Here is a 22,355-nt window from a genome sequence, read left to right as displayed (position 1 = left end):
TTTTTCTTTTCTAGCTTCTGTATTTCTCTACTCCATTGCTTTATAGCCATTTCCAGTTGCTGACATTTTGGTGTGTTTCTTACATTTTGCCTGTTACTCTGTCTTGTAAATGTTTAGTTCTGTGAGATTAAACACTGACCCTACTTTCTTTAAACTATAGGCATCCATTCTTAGCAAACAACCTTGGTTCATCCTTCCATTTATTGTACAATTATGCTTTGAAAACCCATCATGTTTCATGGACTCTGTAAGGTTCTAGGAATACATAAAAAAAAGTAATACATAGACCTTGTCCTCAAAGAACTTGGTTTCAAGGCCCAAGAAACATGATAACTGTCTACCTAAAGAACCTAGTGAGCTGAACTGTCAAAAATAACTTACAAATCATTTAAAAACAACACAAAAACTCCTCTTCCCAGAGTACTGTTTCCTAGATTATCAGGGAAACTGTGGCTGACCTGAGTATTTTCCCTTATGAATAAAGAATTGCTTTTGTGAGTAAGGTATTCCCACCACAGAGGACTTTTATAAACATACCTGGGAAAGCCAGGTCTGCTGGTGCATCTGCACAGAGATGGATAGTCTGCTTTGAGTTTCTAGCATAGTAGTATATTTTAGATGCATACAAGTAGAAAAGATAAGCATAAAAGAGTTTAACAATGTAAAATGATTTTTGCATGATTTTGTGTACATGTGTGAATAAACAATAACAAGATCTCAAAGAACAACTTTCAAATTAATAAAACCATGTTATTTAAATAAACCAACAAATTTACAGTCTTATTGAAGATAGTTCAGAGAAATCTGGTTTATATACACATCCTTCAGCATTACATAACTTGCAAAAAGAAAAGGAGATAAATATTCTAAACCCAAGTCAGAAAAGCCATAAATGAAAATGTAGTCTGTTCATTTACTAGCAGATGCAGCTCAAAGTATAAGATGAAGCATCCATTCAACTCCTTTGGAACAATTTCTTAAAGGGGATTTCATGCAATTGTGTTTTATTGAATTTCAGGGAGTTTTCCCATCTGAAAGAATTAAAACTAAAAGAGAATCCAGCTAAGTAGAAAGTACATTAAAAATATCACCAGTCAATCCTAGGTGAGGGAAATCCTGTTTCAGTTTTGTTTGTTATTGACAGAGAAAAGAATATAGTGGCAGTAGAGATGGTGGCATTTTATTTGCTTTTTGGGTTCTTTTTTTTATTGAATTACTTTAATTCACCTAATACTTTTATTAAATTATCCTTCTTAGAAGGTAAACAAACCTGGCTCTTAAAAAGGAACTGGTCCAGGGAGCATGACTTTTATATATGAAACCTATTTAATGATATATTAATTCCACTGGAAATGTTAGCCTATTTATCAAAGAGAACTGAAGGGGACAGAAAAAAAAAGAATAGGAAGGAAATCACATCAGGAATGCGATGGGGTGGAGGCAGTTTGCAAAGGGATGTCTCAGAAAGAAAAGCCACAGTCACTGGTGAGGCCTCCTTTAGAAAATGCAGCAGCCAACCCAAGCCCTTGATCTTCTGCCAGCATGTACTGAGGAAACTTGCCACATCTGAATCTCACATTGCTGTATCTCTCAGGGCTGTTATCACTGCAAATGCTGGCAAATGTTCTTGACATAAAACAATAGGAATTCTGCTGTCATTTCTGTATTAGCGAGTCATAAAGCTCTGAAGAAACCCCAGTAGACATGTTTTCATCAAGTGCATATGAGAAAATAATAAAAGACACACCAAAAAAAGCAGATAATTTCAAAGAAAGATTGCTGTACCTTTGCATAGTACCTAGAAGGGACAGAATTGTAATCACTGATTTGAAAATAGTAATAAAAATTTTCAAAACAGACATAAAAATAATAACAAAAATTTTGCCAGAACTTTAAACCCGGATAATAAGAATTATGTAAGTAGATGCTTTTACAGGTTATTATCCAATAAACAGCCAGGCACCCCTAGGGGATTCTTTATCTCCCCTCCCTCTTTCTCTTGGAAAGAATCCCTCTTGTCTTTTCCACACCCAGCTAACCAAAGCCGATATCTGAAGACAACTCTCTTATAACCTGAGCTTCCTACATTAATATACTGAGTAGTGAAAGTGCAGCAATTATGCTTGAAAATAAAGGAAGATGAAAGGCAATACACCTGGGGCAACTCTCTGAGCCTCTTAAAGGGAAGGCAGGATTTAGGAATAAATTCTAATTATTGATGGTTCATTTTCAGTACTGATTTTTGGCCCACTATTTCCTCCAAAGCAACTCCATGGGTCTACCACAGTGATGATTCAGATACCCCAAAACCTCTCTGTTTTTATGCAAAATCTGTCATCCAGGAATTACAAATTTTAGATATTTTTAAATGAAGCTAAGAGTCTTCAGTTGTTGAAGAATGCCAAAATTTCATAATCTTTTCATCTGTGCTATTTAACCTCATAAATATGAGTGATTCAAATGAACGCAAAGGTGATGTGGTGAAGGCAGAACTAAATTTCACTTATAAATTATTCCAATACGAGTGCACACACACAAATCCACATCATATTTTTCCCCAGACTTTAAACTTTTTATTTTGTATTGGGGTAGAGCTGATTAACAATGTTGTGGTAGTTTCAGGTAAACAATGAAGGGACTCTGCCATGCATATACATGTTGATCTCAAACTGAACATTTTTTTACTTTTCTAGAACTAAATCTACCTACTCCTTAAGGTACATTTAGTAAATTATTTCAAAACGTGAAATGCTTTGGTAAAATATGTATTTTAAACTACACCAGCCTATCTCTCCTAGAGGAATATGATTAAATTTAATCCCTTTTATTTTGAACTCTGCAATGAAAAGTTTATTCATCCATGTTATGCTAAAGTTGACACACACCAAAAAAAAACAGCAACAAGCAATGCATAATATTAAAGCTTGATTTTTACCAAGGTATTAGGCAGACTTTTAGAGACTGGTCTAATAATTTTTAGAAATAATTAGAATACTTTATTATTATTTTATTTTTATTATTATATATTATATTATATATGTTGAATTATATTATATATTAATATATACAATATATTATTAAATATATTATTATATATTTTATTATTTTTTAGAATGATTTTTAGAAATTACTTCAAATGTGATATATTGGGTGAAAAAGCAAGTATCATACAATTTAACATTTCAAAACACCCAAAACAATACCATATATGCTAATGGGTGCAAATATGTTCAATGAAAGTATAAAAAAAAAATCTCAAGGAAGGATTCACACTTACCAGGATGGTAGTAGGTGGGTGGATAAAGGGATGAGAATAGACTAAAGCTTTGGTTACACCTCCAGTGTTTCATTTCTTAACAAAACAAAGTGAACTAAGGCATGCATGGCAGAATGTAGTATTTGTTAAATCTATTAATAAGTGATATACAGTGGCATCTATGAAATTACTTTCTGAACACTTGAAATAATTTATCATTTTAAGCATTTCCGATAAAAGAGTATTACAGAGTAATGTTTTGAGAATAGAGTGAAAACTTGGTTTCTTTAAGAAAAGTATGTCAAAAAAGATGGAGGAAATACCAACATCTCCACAGTCAACTCAAACTCTTTCTGTGCTCTTGTCTTTATCAGACATAGATGAATGCACTGCAGGGACACACAACTGTAGGGCCGATCAAGTGTGCATCAATTTACGAGGTTCCTTCACCTGTCAATGCCCTCCTGGGTATCAGAAGCGAGGAGAGCAATGTGTAGGTAAGTACAACAGTGCAGTGAGCCAAGTCCTGTCTGGAGCATCTTAATTGTTTAACCCTCAGGCCTTCAAGTCAAAGCACTCATCTTTATTTGCAGAATGATAATGCTTATTCTTTCATTGACTACCAACCCATTTTCCATATTAACGAGAAAAAAACAACTTTATAGGTTAAGCATATTCTGGATATCAAAGTGTCAGTTACATCTTAGACTAAGCAAAAGCAGAAACTTAGGGTATGAGTGAGACCACAAAAGCAAAGAGGAAAATCATTTAAACTAGTTATTTGGTGTCCTCGCTCTAAAACACTGATGCTATGGGCTTCGTTCACTAGGCTTTAGTGTAACATAGCTCACAGAGCAAGTGTGTGCTGTGTGTGTGCCCCGTCACTCAGTCATGTCCAACTCTTTGTGGCCCCACAAACTGTAGCCCACCAGGCTTCTCTGTCCATGGGATTTTCCAAGCAGGAATACTGGAGCGGGTTGCCATTTCCTACTCCAGGGGATCTTCCCGACCCAGGGATAGAACCTGCATCTCTTGCATCTCCTTTATTGGCAGGTGGATTCTTTACCACTGAGTCACGTGGGAAGCTCTATAGAGCGAATAGTAAGGTTCAAATCCCAGCTCCATCCCTAACTCACTTTGAGTTACTTAAATCCTCTGTGTCTCACTTCTTTCCTTTGTACTGTGGAAATAAAACCAGCCCCTATCTCAAGAGCTCATGTGCAGGAGTGCTTAGAATGGTGCCTGGTCCTGGGTTGAATAGTTGTGTGCCATCATTATGTAATGAGTTAACAGACTTGTACTAAACATTCTTTATGTTACAAGTGGCTCCAGTACTAGAACCTCAACACGTGAGTCCTTCTTGAGAGCTCCAGTTGAGTTCTCTGAGGGCAGGAGCCAGGTCTGGTTTGTGTCATTGTTGTCTCCCCAGTCCCTGAAGTCTGCCAGCCAAGTAGATGCTCAATGCATGCATACTGAATGACTGAGAGAACACAATATGGGGAGGCTGGCAAATAAGAAGTCAACTAAAGTGTTCTGGGTGCAATCTTGAGGCCCAGTACTAGGATGAAACTCTGTAATTGACTCCCTTTGTCCACTGACTTACATACTTCCTCATACCATTAGATCAGTGAAGAATCCTTATTTTCTCTCAGGAACAGAGGATAAAAATCTCTGGGGACAGGTAACGCCACATTCAATTTTCACCAGTGAATGTGAACTGTTGGTGTCAGGGTGTCCACTCTGAGCTCTCATAGGCCCTGGCCCTGCTCTCTCTGCCATGGGGCTCTGCTAGGTGCTGGGGCTAGTGTCTAGTCTCTGATGAAGGACCAGGAATTTGCAGTGACTGAAGCTGTGATTTAGGAGAAAATTGTTTGGAAAAATTCATAGGCACCAAAGTTTTGCCCATTGTATTAGTCAGGAAAATAAACAACTGAGGGTATAATAAGTATAGAAGAAGAACAAACCCAGCCTACTATGGGAAGAATCAAAGCAAATAGAACATATGGTTAGAGCTCTTTATGATATGGTAGGAGATGTCCTTAAATTCATATCTAATCATGTGACTTCCCTGCTGTTCCCCTCACCCCCAGAATTAACACTGCATTCCTCAACAGCATATAAGGTCTTACCCATCTGATCCTTGCCCAACTCTCTTGTAACAACACCCTTCTCCTGCCAAAACAATTACACTTTAGCTTTGTCCCATGAGTTATAGTTCCCCAATACATCACACAGTGTCACTCTTTGCTACCTCTGTATAAGCTTTCAGTACCAGAGACATGCACTCCTGACAAACTCCTATTCAAATCTTAAATTCCAGGTCAAGGTCACTTCCTCTGGGAAGTATTCCATGATCTCCCCAAATATAGTCACTCCCTCCTCTATGCCAGTAATTCTCAAACTTTGGTGGATTGTTTTTGTAAATTTCTAGCCTGTTATAGATGAATACTTCTGTAGAGTACAATAAGAATGTTGCAGTAACACCAAATTGCTATTCCTAAACACATGTTCCCAATTTCTATACTTATTCATTGTGGACTGGTCCAAATAGACCAGCAGTGGTCAGCAAGTCACACTTTGAGTGGAATGGTGCTCCCTTTATCTCTTGTACACTTTTCTATTCTTGATCTTATAATTCCATGCAATAATTTGTTTTCATGCCTGTTTTCCATACAAGATGGAGTAGAATATACATATGATTATCATCATATGTTTAGCAGTATAAACCTACATTGCCAACCACAATGCTAACAAATAACAAAGGTTCAGTGAATGTTTACTTGTTGAAAAGACATACACCATTTATTCATCAAATATTTATTGATGGCTTACTGTGTGCTAGGTGCTGGACCACTGTGGTAAACAAACAGATTTTACAGAATCACGGCCCTCATGGAGCTATTAGAAAGTACCAATTACATAACTTAGCTATTGACATTGTCACCTGGCTATGATACTAGGTACTAGAAGGACTGTGCCACAGCTGCTCTTAATTAATATGAACTTTCCATTCATTCAACTAATGTTTATTGAGCACCTACCGTGCCAAACCCTATTCTAGGTATTAAGCACACAACAGACAAAAAATACTTTATCTCTACCTCAAGGGGAGAAAATGGATCTTATTTGCCATGCATTATAGTGAGGAAGACAGACAAGAAGCAAATAAACACATAACACAATGGCAGGGAGTGTCACTGGCTTCAAAGAAATATAAAGCAGGATTAGGGGTAGATGGAGCAGAAGTTATTTTATATGGATGGACAGAAATGGCCTCCCTGACATAAAATCTGATCAGACAGCTAAATAAGTTAGGAGGGAAGCTATGTGAACATTGTTATTGTTTATTTAATATTCAAGTTAAATCACATATATTTGCAGCTTATTCATAATAGCTTCCATTTGTTTTTACCTATTTTGTGCAAGGAAGTTTGCCTATATCATTTCATGTTATCCCCCCAACAACCCTACCACATTGTTGTATTATTACTCACAAAAGAGGAAATGGAAACTCTGAGAGGTTAAGACCAAGCTAGTAAATGCCAGAACAAAGACTTAAACTCAGGTTACCTTGTGGTATACTACCTACTTGAGCACACTGCCTCCCACACTTATAGTTATTAAAATACCAGAAGAGTTCAGCATAAAGTTATGTTTTATTTTCAGTTTTCCCATAAGATAGTATCATTGCATTGATAGTATATAACTATTATTTTAAATTACACATGCCATATTTGAGTTGTCACAAAGTGTACACTTGTGAATTAATGAAATTCTATTATGTTTCTAAAATATTAATTCTATTCTGCAAGTTCTCAACTGAGCATTTTATAGTTGGAAATATTTATATGAGAAGGACACAGGCTGGAACACTTGATCAGTGTATCAGAAAGGCACTCTCAAAAAGTAACTTGTTTAGTATCCCATTCCTTCCACAGCATTCTTTCACTTGATTCTCACAGAAACTTCATGAGATACACATAGTAAGCTTTACTGTCTACATTTTATGGAAGAAAAAACAAACTACTGAACATTTGAGTGACTTCACCAAGGTCACCAACGGAGCACCAGCCTCCTTTCTTAGTTTTATACTGTATCTCAATTCTTCCATAGTTCTTTTCTACTTCTAAAATTATAAATAAGCTTTTATATTCCCAGCCTGACATTCTCACTTATATGTGAAATAGTTTTAATTACTTTTCCCTCTTTAAATCTCAACCCATCCAGCCAGGTTTATGAAGTCTTTGTTCTTAACATCTCATTTAGCTACAGAGGGCATACAAAAGTTATATTTAAAGCACATATACCCTAATTTTTTAAAAAGAAAAATAATTACTTTTAAAATGAGGTCTCCAGGTTTTCTAGATAATGTTCTGCTGAGAACTTGAGATTAAACAGATCAATAATAGTAATTTGGATAGTCGGTAATTTGGTTCTCTTTGCATGTGTGCTTAATAACCTAGATATAGACGAATGCGCCATCCCTCCATATTGCCACCAAAGATGTGTGAACACGCCAGGATCATTTTATTGCCAGTGCAGTCCTGGCTTTCAGTTGGCAGCAAACAACTATACCTGTGTAGGTAAGTCTTCTGGAAACAGCCAACCAATTTCTGTCTTTCCAGGAGTATCTCCAGTTTTCTATATTCATGGTTTCCATCAACTTCCCCACATAAAGCTGAAAAGACAATAACCAGTCTGGTTTCTAAAAACACATCAAGATGTAAATGGTAAAAATTTTTAACTTTTGTTTTAGTTCTCCATTGTGACAGTATCAAAAAAAAAAGGTTTTAACTATAGATCAATTGATATACACACACCAGTTAGTCAACAGTGTGTGATACAAACACTGAAGGTGCCAAAGTGTTTACTACAAGTTCAGATACATAAACTTTCTGCTGAGAGTGCATCTGATTTTCACATGCTTCTGCTACCCTTTCAGAATGCAATGTCACAGCACACAATTTTAAGATTGGCATGACATGGAAAAAATCTAGTGCAGGAAAAATGCCTTTTCACAATATTTTCAGTGCCTTAGAGCATTGCAAAACTCTGTATGGGTCTCAAAGGCTTATGTTATAATTGTAATGGAATTTAACAGGACCCATTTAAAAAGTAATAAATAGCACAGATAAATCTTCACTACAGCATGCTGAGAGACCATATCAGTATGTGTCTTATATCAATTATTTATAGACTTGGCATTTTGCATTTGAACAATAAAAGAAAATAGATACTGGAATGTATATTTATTAGAATCATTAAATTCTTTTGGAAAGATTCATCAAACACCAAACTAACCGTCATTCCCAGGAAAAAAAATATTCTGGTATTTCTAAAAGAAGTACATGACAGATGTTTGAAGTTGTTCCAATAAATATGAGACCTGAATGGATGTTCTCCAGTGAGCTTCTGCAAGGCAAAGAATCCAGCTAGGGAATTACTCACTTATCATCCGATGACATAGGTACAAAAGAGCAAGGCTATGTTTAAAGTCATAAATATATAAGTGTGTATGACCTTGCCTTTCAGATATAAATGAATGTGATGCCAGCAATCAATGTGCTCAGCAATGCTACAACATTCTTGGTTCATTCATCTGTCAGTGCAATCAAGGATATGAGCTAAGCAGTGACAGGCTCAACTGTGAAGGTAAAATATCATCCAAATAATTGGTAGTAATAGCACAGTTCCTGTTTTTGCTGTTGCTTTATCCGAGTATATACCTGTCTAAGAAAGCAAATTTTTATTATGTTCTAAAATCCAGTTAACTTAGTTCACTTATAACACTGTCTTTTTAGTATGTTATCAAAAGAAAGGAGAAAAAATAATTGAAATACTAGATGTAGGCTGGGTCTTATAATTAGCAAGGGTACTCTAGTGTCTTGCTTCTCAAGTGTGATGGGCCAGCAGAATAGGCACCTCCTAGGGGCCTGTGAAATTGTAGACTCTCACGCCCCAGCCCAGACCTACTGAATCAAATTCTGTGTCTAATGAGAATTCCAGGGGACTAGTGGCATATTTAAGTTCAAAAGTAGCTGATTGCATGTCAGGAACATTAGAATAGAAACCAAAAGATCTGGCCCCTAGGCATCCCTGCCACTGCATGCTCGGGGCACATTTCTTAAGGTGCCTTCGTTTCACTCTCCACATGATCAAGAAGAGGGCCATTTAACTAGAGGGATCACCATCAGAGTCCACTGCACATGCTCGCTCCACTGTGTACTTCAAATGGCCTAAGACATCCTGAGGGGGATGCCATTGACACTTCACACTCTTGACTTTCTCACAAACTGTCCCAGCTTTACTTGGGGCCACAAAGATCACACCCTACACAGAGAGGCCTCCCATCATGCCTCTGCACTCAAAACCAAAAGGGGGTTGGCTCTGGATGGCTGCCTCTGCCCTTCTGAGCAAACTGTAAGAACAGCACCATTAAGAAATGCAAATCCTTTCTGCCAGGGCATCAACCTCTAGAAGCTTGCACAGGGTTGGAACTTGGGAGTTCAAAACTCAGATGAACTTGGAAGCAGAGCCACCTAATTTCTGAGAAGGCAAATATGAATCTGCATCAAGGGTGGGTCTGCCAAGCACAACACGAGGATCATCAACCACAAACCACTTCTTTCAGTCTGCTCAGCTAGGATGGTTAGTTCCAGGATTTGCCAAAGTGTCAGCAGTAATTGAGTAAAACTGATGGTAAGAAAATTCTCTGCTCTGTGAAGTTCCATGAGAAATAAGCTGATATTGTTAGAACTTGCATTTGAGCCTCTTATAAAGTATTGCATTTCTGTTTCAGAGATTGCAATGTTTTTTAAAAAATTACCAAAATAATGACATGTAAGTGTTCAACTCTATGTTGTTGCTTTTGTCTGGTTCAACAGACATTGATGAATGCAGAACTTCGAGCTACCTGTGTCAGTATCAGTGTGTAAACGAACCTGGGAAATTCTCGTGTATGTGCCCCCAAGGATACCAGGTGGTGAGAGGTAGAACATGTCAGGGTAAGTTTATCGTTTTCAGATCTGTTAAGTTTTAACCAAGAAAAGCAGGGAGGAAGTATTGGAATCTCCACCACAGACTCTTGTTTTTTACAATTTGAGCTCTTTTTTCCCCTGTTGATCATGAGACATGCACACCTCATAAAGAGGATATTCAATGTTATCTTTCTTTGAAATATTTAAAGTAATAATTTTTTCTTAAAATAGAAATAATTTTAATAAAATATTAATATGCATTCTAAATAGCCTACATAATTCCTATGATATACATCCTCTAATCATCCACCAAAAATGATTCAATTATTAAAATATTTCACCATGAATTCAGTGTAGAACATAAGCTTAATGTGTGGTTAGGTGTACCTCAAAAAGATCACAACTCTCTAAAACATTAGGATTATAAACTGGATAGTAATACATGTTGACAAAATCAGCATCATGTGTATTAAAATGTGCCTGAATTCTTCAGTCAAAAAAAGAAACTATTAATCCAAAAATAGCTAATGTCTTTTGATCCAGTTTTAAAATAAATATTTAGGTGATCTTCATAGTGACATATAGGTAGAAGATGCAGCTCCCTACATAGGATGATTTCAGAATTTCTCTGAAAGATTTGAAAATCCTGGAAAATTTGGTACAAACATGTTTATATAAATAAGTGAAAAAAAATGACTGAATTTGAAGACACAAAATCTGTTGAAGACCCAACTATAAGACATTCTATCTATACAATTTTAACAAATTATTAGATTTCTCTGAGCCTGAACTTTCTCATTTGGAAAAGGGAGTTGAGGGAATGAAATGGAATAATACACAGAAAAACTATAAACTATAAAGCCTGGAAAATTCAAGATGTTTTTATGAAATTTACCTAGCAATATAAATGACCTAGCAAATTTTTTCTAGAAGGACAGTAAAATTTTGCTAAGAAAAGAAAATATCTAGGAAAGGAGATAAGATTCTTAATCTGCATCATGATTTTGCAGGGAAATATTAACTCACAGGAACATCTATTACTTGATACTTTATAGCATGCATGTGATTATTCAACTAGAATCTAACCACAAAACATGAGCATAATCAGAATGTAGTTCATTACGCAAGTAACATCTTTCTACCCCTTTCAAGGTTACTAGAGACTCTGTAATGTTAATTGTGAAAAAACATTGCATTCCAAAGGTTTTATTTTCTGAACTCTAATTGAGACTTTTAACATGAATATTACATGCAGGAAAATGTTAGCCAGAGGGTTATCTTAACCAATTTCCCTGGAGCCTTTCAAACAAATATCTATGTGTTTTTTAAATCAAAAAATGGACTTGATACCCAGCAAAAGACAGAAACAAGTTAACACTCAGTTACCTGCCTACTTTATTAATATGGAAACATTTGTATCTGTTATGATGAAAGGTGAAATGCAGTGGAATTGCAAATAAGAGATTCATCAGTGTTATATCTTGAAGAATATTTGTTAAACTAAAACATTTTTTTGTGACAGAGACCATTCTTTTAAGATATAAAACAACTGGTTTACCCCACTGAAAGCATCCCTTCCCAACAGTCCACAGGTTAAATTAATACCAAAAGAGTTTCGATTCTCACCTTCCCCTAAAAAGTTTATTTGGGGGATGAAGTAACTGTTCTCATTTCCACAGTCTTGCAAAAATGAAAACTCTCTGTGTATGTGCTTGTTGGTGTGGGGAGGGAAAGGGACAGTGGTGAGGAAGAGAAACAGAGAGAGAGAATACTCAGATACACAGACACACTCATGAAATATTTTAATACTATTAATCATTTCTGAAAAACCTTCCAAAATGATTAAGGAGCTGATTAAGCTAGGCTGTAAATTACTGGAAGTAACAAATAAAATTACTACATAAAGCTTCCTTTTGCCACTTTTGAACTCCATATAAAAAACCAGTCCTGTAGTTAAGCAGCATCTTTATTTTTCAAAAAAGTGAAAAATATTGAAAGGACAAGTCAGCTGTGATTTCTTCTGAGGAATCTAAGTTCTTTCTTTAGCCATAGCCAGTCCAAAAGAAGATACTTTTTGTAACTGACTCTTGGAAACTGCATGGCTTTTCCAGTCTCCTCTTGGGTTCCAGATAGCTCTTGCCAGTTTGGAAGCTAAAAGAAAAATTTTTTTCTCCAAAGACAAAGAATGGAATTATTCTCATTTAGAGGATGCAGTACCTTATGGTGGAAAGATGCCTGTCACTATTTGTATACACTTGGATGAGACACTTAACCCTTATTTGTTTTTCCTTCATGTCAAATAGAGATATCTTTCTCACAATCTCCACATGTGTGTGAAGAACAACTTAGTTCAGTTTCAGTCAGTCAGTCAGTTCAGTCGCTCAGTCGTGTCCAACTCTTTGCGACCCCATGAACCACAGCATGCCAGGCCTCCCTGTCCATCACCAACTCCCTGAGTTTACCCAAAATCATGTCCATTGAGTCAGTGATACCATCCAACCATCTCATCCTCTGTCATCCCCTTCTCCTCCTGCCCTCAATCTTTCCCAGCATCAGGATCTTTTCAAATGAGTCAGCTTTTCACATCAGGTGGCCAAAATATTGGAGTTTCAGCTTCAACATCAGTCCTTCCAATGAACACCCAGGACTGATCTTTAGGATGGACTGGTTGGATCTCCTTGCAATCCAAGGGACTCTCAAGAGTCTTCTCCAACACCACAGTTCAAAAGCATCAATTCTTTGGTGCTCAGCTTTCTTTACAGTCCAACTCTCACATTCAGTTTAATATTTGCTAAAATCCAGGTGCCTCCAGTGCATTCATGCTATGTGAAAAGGGATAAAAAGATGTGCACGATGGCGCTTACCCTCCAGGAGGTTACAAGCTAATAGAAGGATTGAAACAAACATGCAGATTTCAATAATGCAAAGCAGAAACCAATAAAGGCCCCAAAAGAGGAAAAATGAGATATAAGAATTCAGAGAGAAGAAAGAGATCACATCCCAGCAACTAGGCTATGACTGCCTTGTTAACAAGAATTCAGTAAATTATTTATGGAATAAGTAAATTAATGAATGAAAATATCTGATTGTGTGGAAGGAATGATTCAGAAAAGATTTATATTGGATAAAATCTTATCATTATTCAAGTGTAAAGAGAGGCACACATAAGGATGTGCATATTAATGTAATTTTTATCATTGTTGTAAATATAATGGTTCTCTGGAGAAACTGTTCTCTCAGATATCATCTGGGAACTCTTGATTCCCAAATCTAAACTCAGTCTTTGTCCAGTCTGACCTTTCCACAATCCTCCTTCCTGAGACTCTCTCCTGTTCTGACCTCCTTGAACAGCATTTTCCTGGGTTGCTTCTCACTGCTGACAGCCCCTTCCTTAATTCCTCTTCTTCCCCATGATCTTTAAATAGCCACATTCTATGGGCTTCCCTGGTAGCTCAGCTGATAAAGAATCTGCCTGCAATGCAGGAGACCCCGGTTTGATTTCTTGTTCAGGAAGATCTGCTGGAGAAGGGATAGGCCACCCACTCTAGTATTCTTGGGCTTCCCTTGTGGCTCAGCTGGTAAAGAATCTTCCCACAATGTGGGAGACCTGGGTTCAATCCCTGAGTTGGGGAGCTCCCTTGGAGAAGGGAACAGCTACCCACTCCAGTACTCTGGCCTGCAGAATTCCATGGATTGCATAGTCCATGGGGTTGCAAAGTCAGACACAACCGAGCGACTTTCACTTTCGCATACTGGAATGCTTCATAGCTTCATTTCTGCTCCTGTAAACAGCTTCTTAAGGGCAGTGTAACCCACTCCCAAAGCACCAACTATCCAGCAGCATGCTACAACTTACTGAAACCACATTCTAGCTTTTCCCTCTCTTCAAGCTCCTGAGCCTGACAACAAACTTCTATCTCCAGTTTTTGTTTGCTGCTTTCTCACACTGGAAGGCCCTCCCCACCTCCATGATAAAAATCCTATCTAACCACCACCTTTTCTAGGCCAAGTTGAGAGGGCTCCTCCTTCCTTCAGCCTTCCCTAATCCCCCAAGAAGTGGTGTCTTTCACTTATATTTAAGCAGTCAATGGCCTAGCATTTGGCTTTGAATTCAACAGACGAATAATAGATGCTTGATAAAATATGATGAAATGACACATATTAATCTGTCGAGAATGGTTTCACTACGTCTGTTCTGAATTAAATGCAATGAATTCAGGTCCCACCAAGTTTTAGGTCTAAATCAAATTAAATAGTCCAGATTCTCATATACCTCCTTCTGGTGGCAAACTGGCATCTGCCACTTAGGCAATTTACTTATATCAGTAAACTCTTTGACTCTGCATCTCTACAGATATAAATGAGTGTGAGACCACAAATGAATGTCGGGAAGATGAAATGTGTTGGAATTATCATGGCGGCTTCCGTTGTTACCCACGAAATCCTTGTCAAGATCCCTATGTTCTAACATCAGAGAAGTAAGAAAAACCAGAACTTTTGAAACTGAGAATCTTCTGATTTTACCAAGCCTAACAGTGAATACTTTTGTCTCTGCAGCCGATGTGTTTGCCCAGTTTCAAACGCAATGTGCAGAGAACTTCCTCAATCCATCATCTACAAATACATGAGCATTCGATCTGATAGGTCTGTACCATCAGACATCTTCCAAATACAGGCCACAACCATTTATGCCAACACTATCAACACTTTTCGGATTAAATCTGGAAATGAAAATGGAGAGTTCTACCTAAGAGTAAGTATCCTGAGGGCAACCTTAGCTGTTGAGAATGGTTCAAGTTTGTTGTTGTTTGATAGTAATTCACTTGGAAAGAAAGCCAACATAAGAGTTTTTATGTGCAGGCATTGTGTAAGGCCTTCCTGTATGCATTATCTCATAATCCTCTTGATAATATTGATATTTGGTAAGATTAATATTTATCTCCATATTTTACAGAAAACTGAGACCCAGGGAGATGAAATAGCTTCTCTAAATTCACTCAGATAAAAATTATAGACTATAACAGAGTTATATGTGACCACCAAAATACAAGCCCGCCTGCGTGCGCGCGCACACACACACACACACACACACACACTAAATAGACACTACAAATCAGTGATAGCTATTTAATTGGACATAGAAAAAATAATTCCTACAGAACTTTTCAAAAACCCTGAATTCCTTATTGTTACATTCACAATATTATTTACATTTGCACCAAAACTAAGACCCAGAAGTATCTGAGAAGTGACCTCAACCTCCCACCCTTGTACCATGTATACAACCAATAAGTTGTACCATTCTTGCAAATTTCCAGGAAGGCAATGTGAGGTCACCTTTATGTTTTCCTTTTCTTTCATTGCCTATATGAAATCTTTCTCTGAATTCTGTCATTTCTCCCTTCACAGTGTCCCCTGTGTTATCTTTGCCTCCTCATGTCCCTGACTCTCTTCCTTTAAACTGGCTCTTAGCTCCTCTCTAATCCCTCCAGGGGTTTCCCAGCACATCTTCCTGACTCCAATGTCTCAGCAGTCCAGTCCCCCTGCAAAATCTTAGCAAGTTCATTTTAGGTTAAAATTTTGACATTTTAAATATGGCTCACCACTTCATGTGAAAATGATGGCACCCCACCAACCAGTTTGCAGGGTTACGGTAACTGTTTCATGCTAAGGATGTTATTCATCCAGTTACAATTTTCTCAAAACTCCTTTGGGCACTCTTCACTTTTAATCGAATTTTAAGGTCAATATTTCATTTTGAGAATATGAAAAGTAAATTGGGAAATTCATCCTTGTGGTAGAGTTTACAGATTTTTAATGTTTACACGTTTATCCTGTTCTTTGATATATTAAGTTCCCTTCCAGCTCCAGAATTATGTGATTCTGTTTCTTTGCCAGTAAATTAGAAATGATTAATTTCTCATGACCAACTTCTGAAGAGAAAAACCCAACCCAAATACAATCTGTTACTATTCTTTTTTCTAATAACTAAAAATAAACTTATTTAACATTTGATGCTTTAAATTTGAGATACACTAGATATTTTTAAGAAATTTACTTTAAAGGAACTTCACACAGTTCAGATAATAACAATTTAATAATTTTATCCCAAAGAAATCACATTATTTGTAACCCATGGCAACAAAATAGGTTCATCTTAAAATCTGCTTTAAAAATAATTTTCCATTTGGAACTCTTAGGTATAATTTAAGAAAAAAAATTTCCTAGGAGTATCAACAAATAGTTATGCAAAGTTCCTTAGGTATAATTTAAGAAAAAAAATTTCCTAGGAGTATCAACAAATAGTTATGCAAAGTTCCTGCATGTTTTTTTAATAAACATGGCACTATTAAAGCTTTATGATTCATATCAATGCACTTGTCAACTTGATATTATCAAATATAAATACAGTATTTTTCTCAAGTAAAATCCCTTTTAATGAATGATATAAAATATTGTCAACTTTTATAATCCCAGAATTAAATACTATTTGAAAACCAAAAAGAAGCATTTAAAATAAAAAGGTATTTCAAGACTACTTCTTATCACATAATTCAAAAAGTCATTGTATCAAATCATACAAAATGTCTTCACTGAAATTCCACTTGTGCTGAGGCCATTTACAATCAGCAGGCATTAGTTAAACATTTATTATATGCTCAGTTCCATTCTAGGTGTATGTAATACACAGTTCCTTATATCAAAGAGCTTTAAATATTACTTTGTGGCATAGTTAACACCTATGAAAACAGCAGCAGTGTTTAATTGTGTTTAATTCCATGGTACAAGACATCAAAGAATTAGGAGTCAAAGACAATTTCTTGATAAGGATGAGACTGGACCTTATCCTTGAAAGAATCTGAGGGATATAGGATTTTATTTATATTCCTTTTGGGAGAATACTGAGAAAATCTTCCTTAGATAAGTGAACACATTAGAAAGAAGTAAAACATGAAATTGAAGGTAGAATACCATCCTTCACCCACACCAACCAATATCTGTCCTCCCTTACTGAGACTTATTTTTGTTCATAACCCCTAGCACCACCTTCCATAATATTTATTTGTCTGTGTCACCTACTACAGTGTGAGGACAATGAGCAGAGACATTGTCTATCTGTTCACTTTTCCATGTACAGCACATAGAATGAATGGTACCTGGCATTTTACAGGTGCTCAAAAATATTTTTAAATGAATGAATTAATTCAATCAACACCTTCACTGTTACCTATAAGAGGCAAGTACCATGCTAAGTTCTAGAGATAGAGCAGTGATATAACCAAACCAGTTTTGGCCCCAGTAGGGCTTATGGTCAAGCATTGAACAACTGTTCGCAAGTGTGCTGAATGTTTCAACTGAACATGGCAAATTCCTCATGAATACACTAAATGTCAACCCCAACCAAGATAGCAGTGGTCTGGGAGCTTCCTGGAAGTAGATTTAAACTGAAGACTAGCAGTTAGAGACTAGCAAATGGAAGGAATAAAAAACAGACAAATTGATCTACAACTCCAGGTGCTATAGTCAGAGTGATTTGAAAGAAGCTTAGAGAGATGAGCAGGGCCTATATCACATAATGCATGACAGACCATACTAAGGGTTTCAAAAGAGGAGTTGCTATCAGATTTTCATTAAAAAAAGAAAGAAAGAAACCCTGGCTACACTGTAGAGCCTGGGTTGAAGTGGAGCAAAAATGGAAATGGAGAGACCAGTAATTCAAAAGATGGGGGTCTAGGGTGGTAGCAGTGTGTCCAAAAGAAGTGGACAGATTTATGATAATATACGAAGAGCTACATGACTTGGTAAGCCATTTTTTATGGGGAGGTGAAGGAGAATGAAACATCATGGATAACCTCCAAGTTTCTGTCTTGAGCAACAGTAGATGGTGGGACCATTTACTGAGATAAGGAAGGAGTTAGTGTGGAGAGGAAGCCAAGGAGTTCAGTTTGGACACATGGAGTACTGGTTGCCTTGAGACTTCCAAGTAAATCTGAGTAGAGTATTAGATATGTGGGCTTGGAATTCATGGTATAGACTTTAAAGTCACTGGCAGATTTGTCATGCTTGAAGCCATGGCTATGGATGAGCTCACTCAGGGAGAGTGTGTAGGGAGTAGGTGAGATTCAGTTCACTCAGAATTGGGCACCATTATAGTCATCCAGACCTTAGCCTACAAATGACATGGGGGCCATGTCATCTCCCATGAACTTCAGCTTCATGTCACTCTGCCATAGCCCATGATGGACACCCCATAGCCACATGATGGACACTTTTATCATTCAGAACAGTTCCACACTGGAAGCTTAAGTCTCCAGTGATCCCCTCAGGGATTGATTCTCCTCTTTCATGCCCTCACTTTACCCTCAAAGTGATGTTAGTCCTCTGACCCCTCATCCCCCATTTTCTTACAGCCTATAACTTCTTGGTGGACCCTTGAACTACTGTCATCAGCACCTCCACTCCTTATCCAGCAACCCTAGATCAATCACATAATCCATATCTATTTTCATACCCACCTCGTCAGCACAGATTGGTAACATTTTAAATCTTCAGATGTGTCCTCAGTATGCTCAACAATCCTCTTACTTCCTTTGTTCCTTTTTGTTCCTTCTCTTCAGTCGCTGATTGCAAATGTCCCCATACTCTTTAAGTACTTCAGTTCAGTTGCTCAGTCATGTCCGGCTCTTTGCAACCCCATGGACTGCAGCATGCCAGGTCTCCCGGTCCATCACCAACTCCTGGAGCTTGCTCAAATTCATGTCCATGGAGTCACCCTTTATTTTCAGTAGGTGAACTCACCTCCTACTCTTCTGAAACCACTGAAACCAACAGTCATGAATTATTTGAACTTATCATCCTATCCCTGGCAAATTTAATTCCATGTGTCCCCCTTCTATCCTTCTTGGCCAACTCACCCCTGTATTCTTCATTCCATTTCCTTTGGGAACTTACCCTATTAAATTCTAATATACCTCCTACATATCCAACTTGTTTTCCCTCTAGATGTTGCCTCCTCTCTCTGTTCTCCCTTCCTAGCCAAGGTTCTTAAAGCATAGTCTGTAATCACAGTCTCTACTTTCTCACTTCCTAGTTACTCTTCTGCCTTCTATTCCCACTACCTTACTGAAATTGCTCTGGAAAAAAGCCACCAACAGCATCCAAACTGCTATATTCAGAGGCATTTTTCAGTTCTAGTCACCCTCATCCTCCCCTGCTCTATTGGGCACTTCCTGCTGTTCATCTGTTTTTTACTTAATTATCTATTTCTTCTCAGTTTCCTTCGATGGTTTCTCTTCTGCCCATCCTTAAATGTTGGCTTCTCCTGGACCCATCATTATCATGTGTACATTTTCTCCCTTGGTTTAACGTCCATGTGTTGAAGTGACTGTGTTCCCCAGGTAGTGCTAGTATTAAAGAACCCACCTGCCAATTCAAGAGACATAAGAGACTCGGGTTCCATCCCTGGGTCGGGAAGATACCCTGGAGGAAGGCATGGCAACCCACTCCAGTGTGCTTGCCCGGAGAATCCCATGGACAGAAGAGCCTGGCAGGCTACAGTCCATAAGGTCACAAGGGCCGGACACAACTGAAGCAACTTAGCACGCACACAGTTGAAGTGACAGCGAAAGTCCTAACCCATTGTTTCTATCCCTGCCCTCCTCTTGGCATCCAGATCCACACATCTACCTGCCTGCCTGTCCAAACTGATCTCTCTGGAGTCTCCAGTACCATCATATTGTCCATCAAAATGAAACTGCATCCATTTCTCTAGAACATCCTTCTTTACAAAACTCCCAATTATTCTGAGTGACTGTCCTCAAGCAATCAAAGGCCTTCCCTTAACGCTTCAGACTCCCTCTCTTTTTCCCTGTGTGTATACACCTCTATATGGACTTCCCTGGTGGCTCAAATGGTAAAGAATCTGCCTGCAATGCGAGAGACCCAAGTTTAATCCCTGGGTCTGAAAGATCCCCTAGAGAAGGGAATAGCAACCCACTGCAGTATTCTTGCCTGCAAAATTCCATGGACAGAGGAGCCTATCAGACTGCAGCCCATGGGGTCAGATACGATTGAGCAACTAACACATACACATACACATACATATGCCTCTATGTATCTCCATGTAACCCTGCATATCCCCGCATATCTTAGCGTTTGCCACATTCTATTGAAACTAACTATTTATATATTTCTTCACCTATGAGAATATAAACAGATCCACAATGGTGAGAAGTGAAAGGTGACAACCTTTTTTATCAGTCCAAAAAATATCAGATTCTCACATAAACTGCAGTCTCTATAATGAGTCATTCTCACTTGAATTGCAGTCTCTTATTGATATAAAGTGAAGTCGCTCAGTCATGTCTGACTCTTTGAGACCCCATGAACTGTAGCCTACTAGGCTTCTCCGTCCATGGGATTTTCCAGGCAAGAGTACTGGAGTAGGTTGCCATTTCCTTCTCCAAAATATTTCTTTGAACCCTTTTTTGGGGGGGTGGCAAGAATACTGGAGTGGGTTGCCATTCCCTTCTCCAGGAGATCTTCCTGACCCAGGGATTGAACCCAGGTCTCCCACATTGTAGGCAGACGCTTTACCCCATCTGAGCCACCAGGGAAGTCTTACTGATATAACTACTCAATATAAGTGAAGAGAAAAATTAACACAGAGAGATGAAAGAAAACAAAGAACTATCAAAAGAACATGTCCCTATATCTGAAACTAATGACTGTGTGGACAAGAGACAAGATTCAAGAAGGATTATAACCAAGAATGGACTAAGTAGTGACTTTAATCCTACCTCAGAATTCTTCCCCTAATTCTTATAAGGAAGTGTATTCACAAATAATAGAAACTCCAATAGAGGAAAAATTATTCTCTCACTCCCTCATTTTTCTTTCATTTTAGCAAACAAGTCCTGTAAGTGCAATGCTTGTGCTGGTGAAGTCGCTATCAGGACCAAGAGAATATATAGTGGACCTGGAGATGCTGACAGTCAACAGTATAGGAACCTTCCGCACTAGTTCAGTGTTAAGATTGACAATAATAGTGGGGCCATTTTCATTTTAGTGTTTTTAAAGAGTCCACTGTAGGCATTTAAATCAGCCAAAGAATATTGTTATCTTAAAGCACTATTTTATTTATAGACATATCTAGTTCATCTACATCTATATACTGTACACTCATGAATAATTCAAACAATTACACCATGGTATAAAGTGGGCATTTAATCTGTAAAGATTCAAAGGTTGTCTTTCTTACTGTATGTAAATTAGACATTAATCCACTAAACTGGTCTTCTTCAAGAGAGCTAAGCATACTCTTCCTAGTGAAACTTGGATTCTTTTCTGGAAAAGTGGGACCACGCAATGATTGTCTTCTGTGGTGCTTAAGGAAACTTACCACAGCTCCACTGACAGTCTCATAAGGAGACAGCCACCATAACATTGAACAGCATGCAAGTTCAAGAATGAGATTTTAACTGCTTTGTAAGAAAATAGAAAAAGTCAATAAAGATATATTTCTTTAGAAAATGAGAATATTTGTGTTGGTTTTTACTTTTAAGATCAGTCTAAATGTAGTTGTTTATTACATAGTAATAAATCACTATCACATAGTATAGTAGTTTCTATATTTTACATTTTTTCAGAAATTTTTGTTATGATTATAAACAAAAACAGTAAGCAAAATTCCCACAATGAATAAGATATCCCCTAGAAAATTATTATATTGAGAAATCTATGGGGAGGAGATGAGAAAACAAATTCATTTCTAAACCACTTTGGAGTTGACCAGAAGAAGCACACTTGGTGTGCTAGTCAGTTTAAGTTGCTATAACAAAGTACTATAGACTAACCGAGTGGCTTATAAACAACATAAATTTATTTTCACAGTCTGGAGGCTGGAAGTCCAAGATCAGGGTGCCAGCATGGTCAGGTTCTGGTGACATGCATAAGTCCTGACCTTCTACCCCCACCTCTAAAATATATATAATTATAGAAGTACATATAATCTATGTGTTAAAATGTGTGCTCAGTTGCTCAGTTGTATCTAATTCTTTGTGACCCCATGGAATGTAAGCCACCAGGCTTCTCTGTCCATGGAATTTTTCAGGCAAGAATAC

At 37.5% G+C, this 22,355-nt stretch overlaps 1 protein-coding gene and 1 long non-coding RNA gene across 4 annotated transcripts in view; one reads left to right on the top strand and one right to left on the bottom strand.

Moving 5' to 3' along the window:
* The window catches only part of EFEMP1 (EGF containing fibulin extracellular matrix protein 1), a 70,512-nt gene extending 48,741 nt beyond the window's left edge, over window positions 1-21,771 (top strand). For both annotated transcript variants that reach the window (XM_020909028.2, XM_020909029.2), the window contains exons 5-11: window positions 3,631-3,753; window positions 7,720-7,839; window positions 8,789-8,908; window positions 10,141-10,260; window positions 14,588-14,711; window positions 14,791-14,986; window positions 21,140-21,771. In XM_020909028.2, coding sequence (XP_020764687.2) covers window positions 3,631-3,753; window positions 7,720-7,839; window positions 8,789-8,908; window positions 10,141-10,260; window positions 14,588-14,711; window positions 14,791-14,986; window positions 21,140-21,301 — 965 coding nt within the window. In that variant the 3' untranslated portion in view covers window positions 21,302-21,771. The remainder of the gene's footprint in view (window positions 1-3,630; window positions 3,754-7,719; window positions 7,840-8,788; window positions 8,909-10,140; window positions 10,261-14,587; window positions 14,712-14,790; window positions 14,987-21,139) is intronic.
* Window positions 1-22,355, bottom strand: part of LOC110147518 (uncharacterized) — a 445,714-nt gene that overhangs the window by 236,305 nt on the left and 187,054 nt on the right. For both annotated transcript variants that reach the window (XR_011492090.1, XR_002316879.2), the window contains one exon: window positions 7,832-7,934. This is a non-coding gene — a long non-coding RNA (uncharacterized lncRNA). The remainder of the gene's footprint in view (window positions 1-7,831; window positions 7,935-22,355) is intronic.

This window comes from Odocoileus virginianus, chromosome 2 (assembly GCF_023699985.2).
Source record: "Odocoileus virginianus isolate 20LAN1187 ecotype Illinois chromosome 2, Ovbor_1.2, whole genome shotgun sequence".
NCBI lineage: Eukaryota > Metazoa > Chordata > Mammalia > Artiodactyla > Cervidae > Odocoileus > Odocoileus virginianus.
The sequence above is the reverse complement of the archived record's forward strand: the minus strand, read 5'-3'. Positions and strand labels throughout refer to the sequence as shown.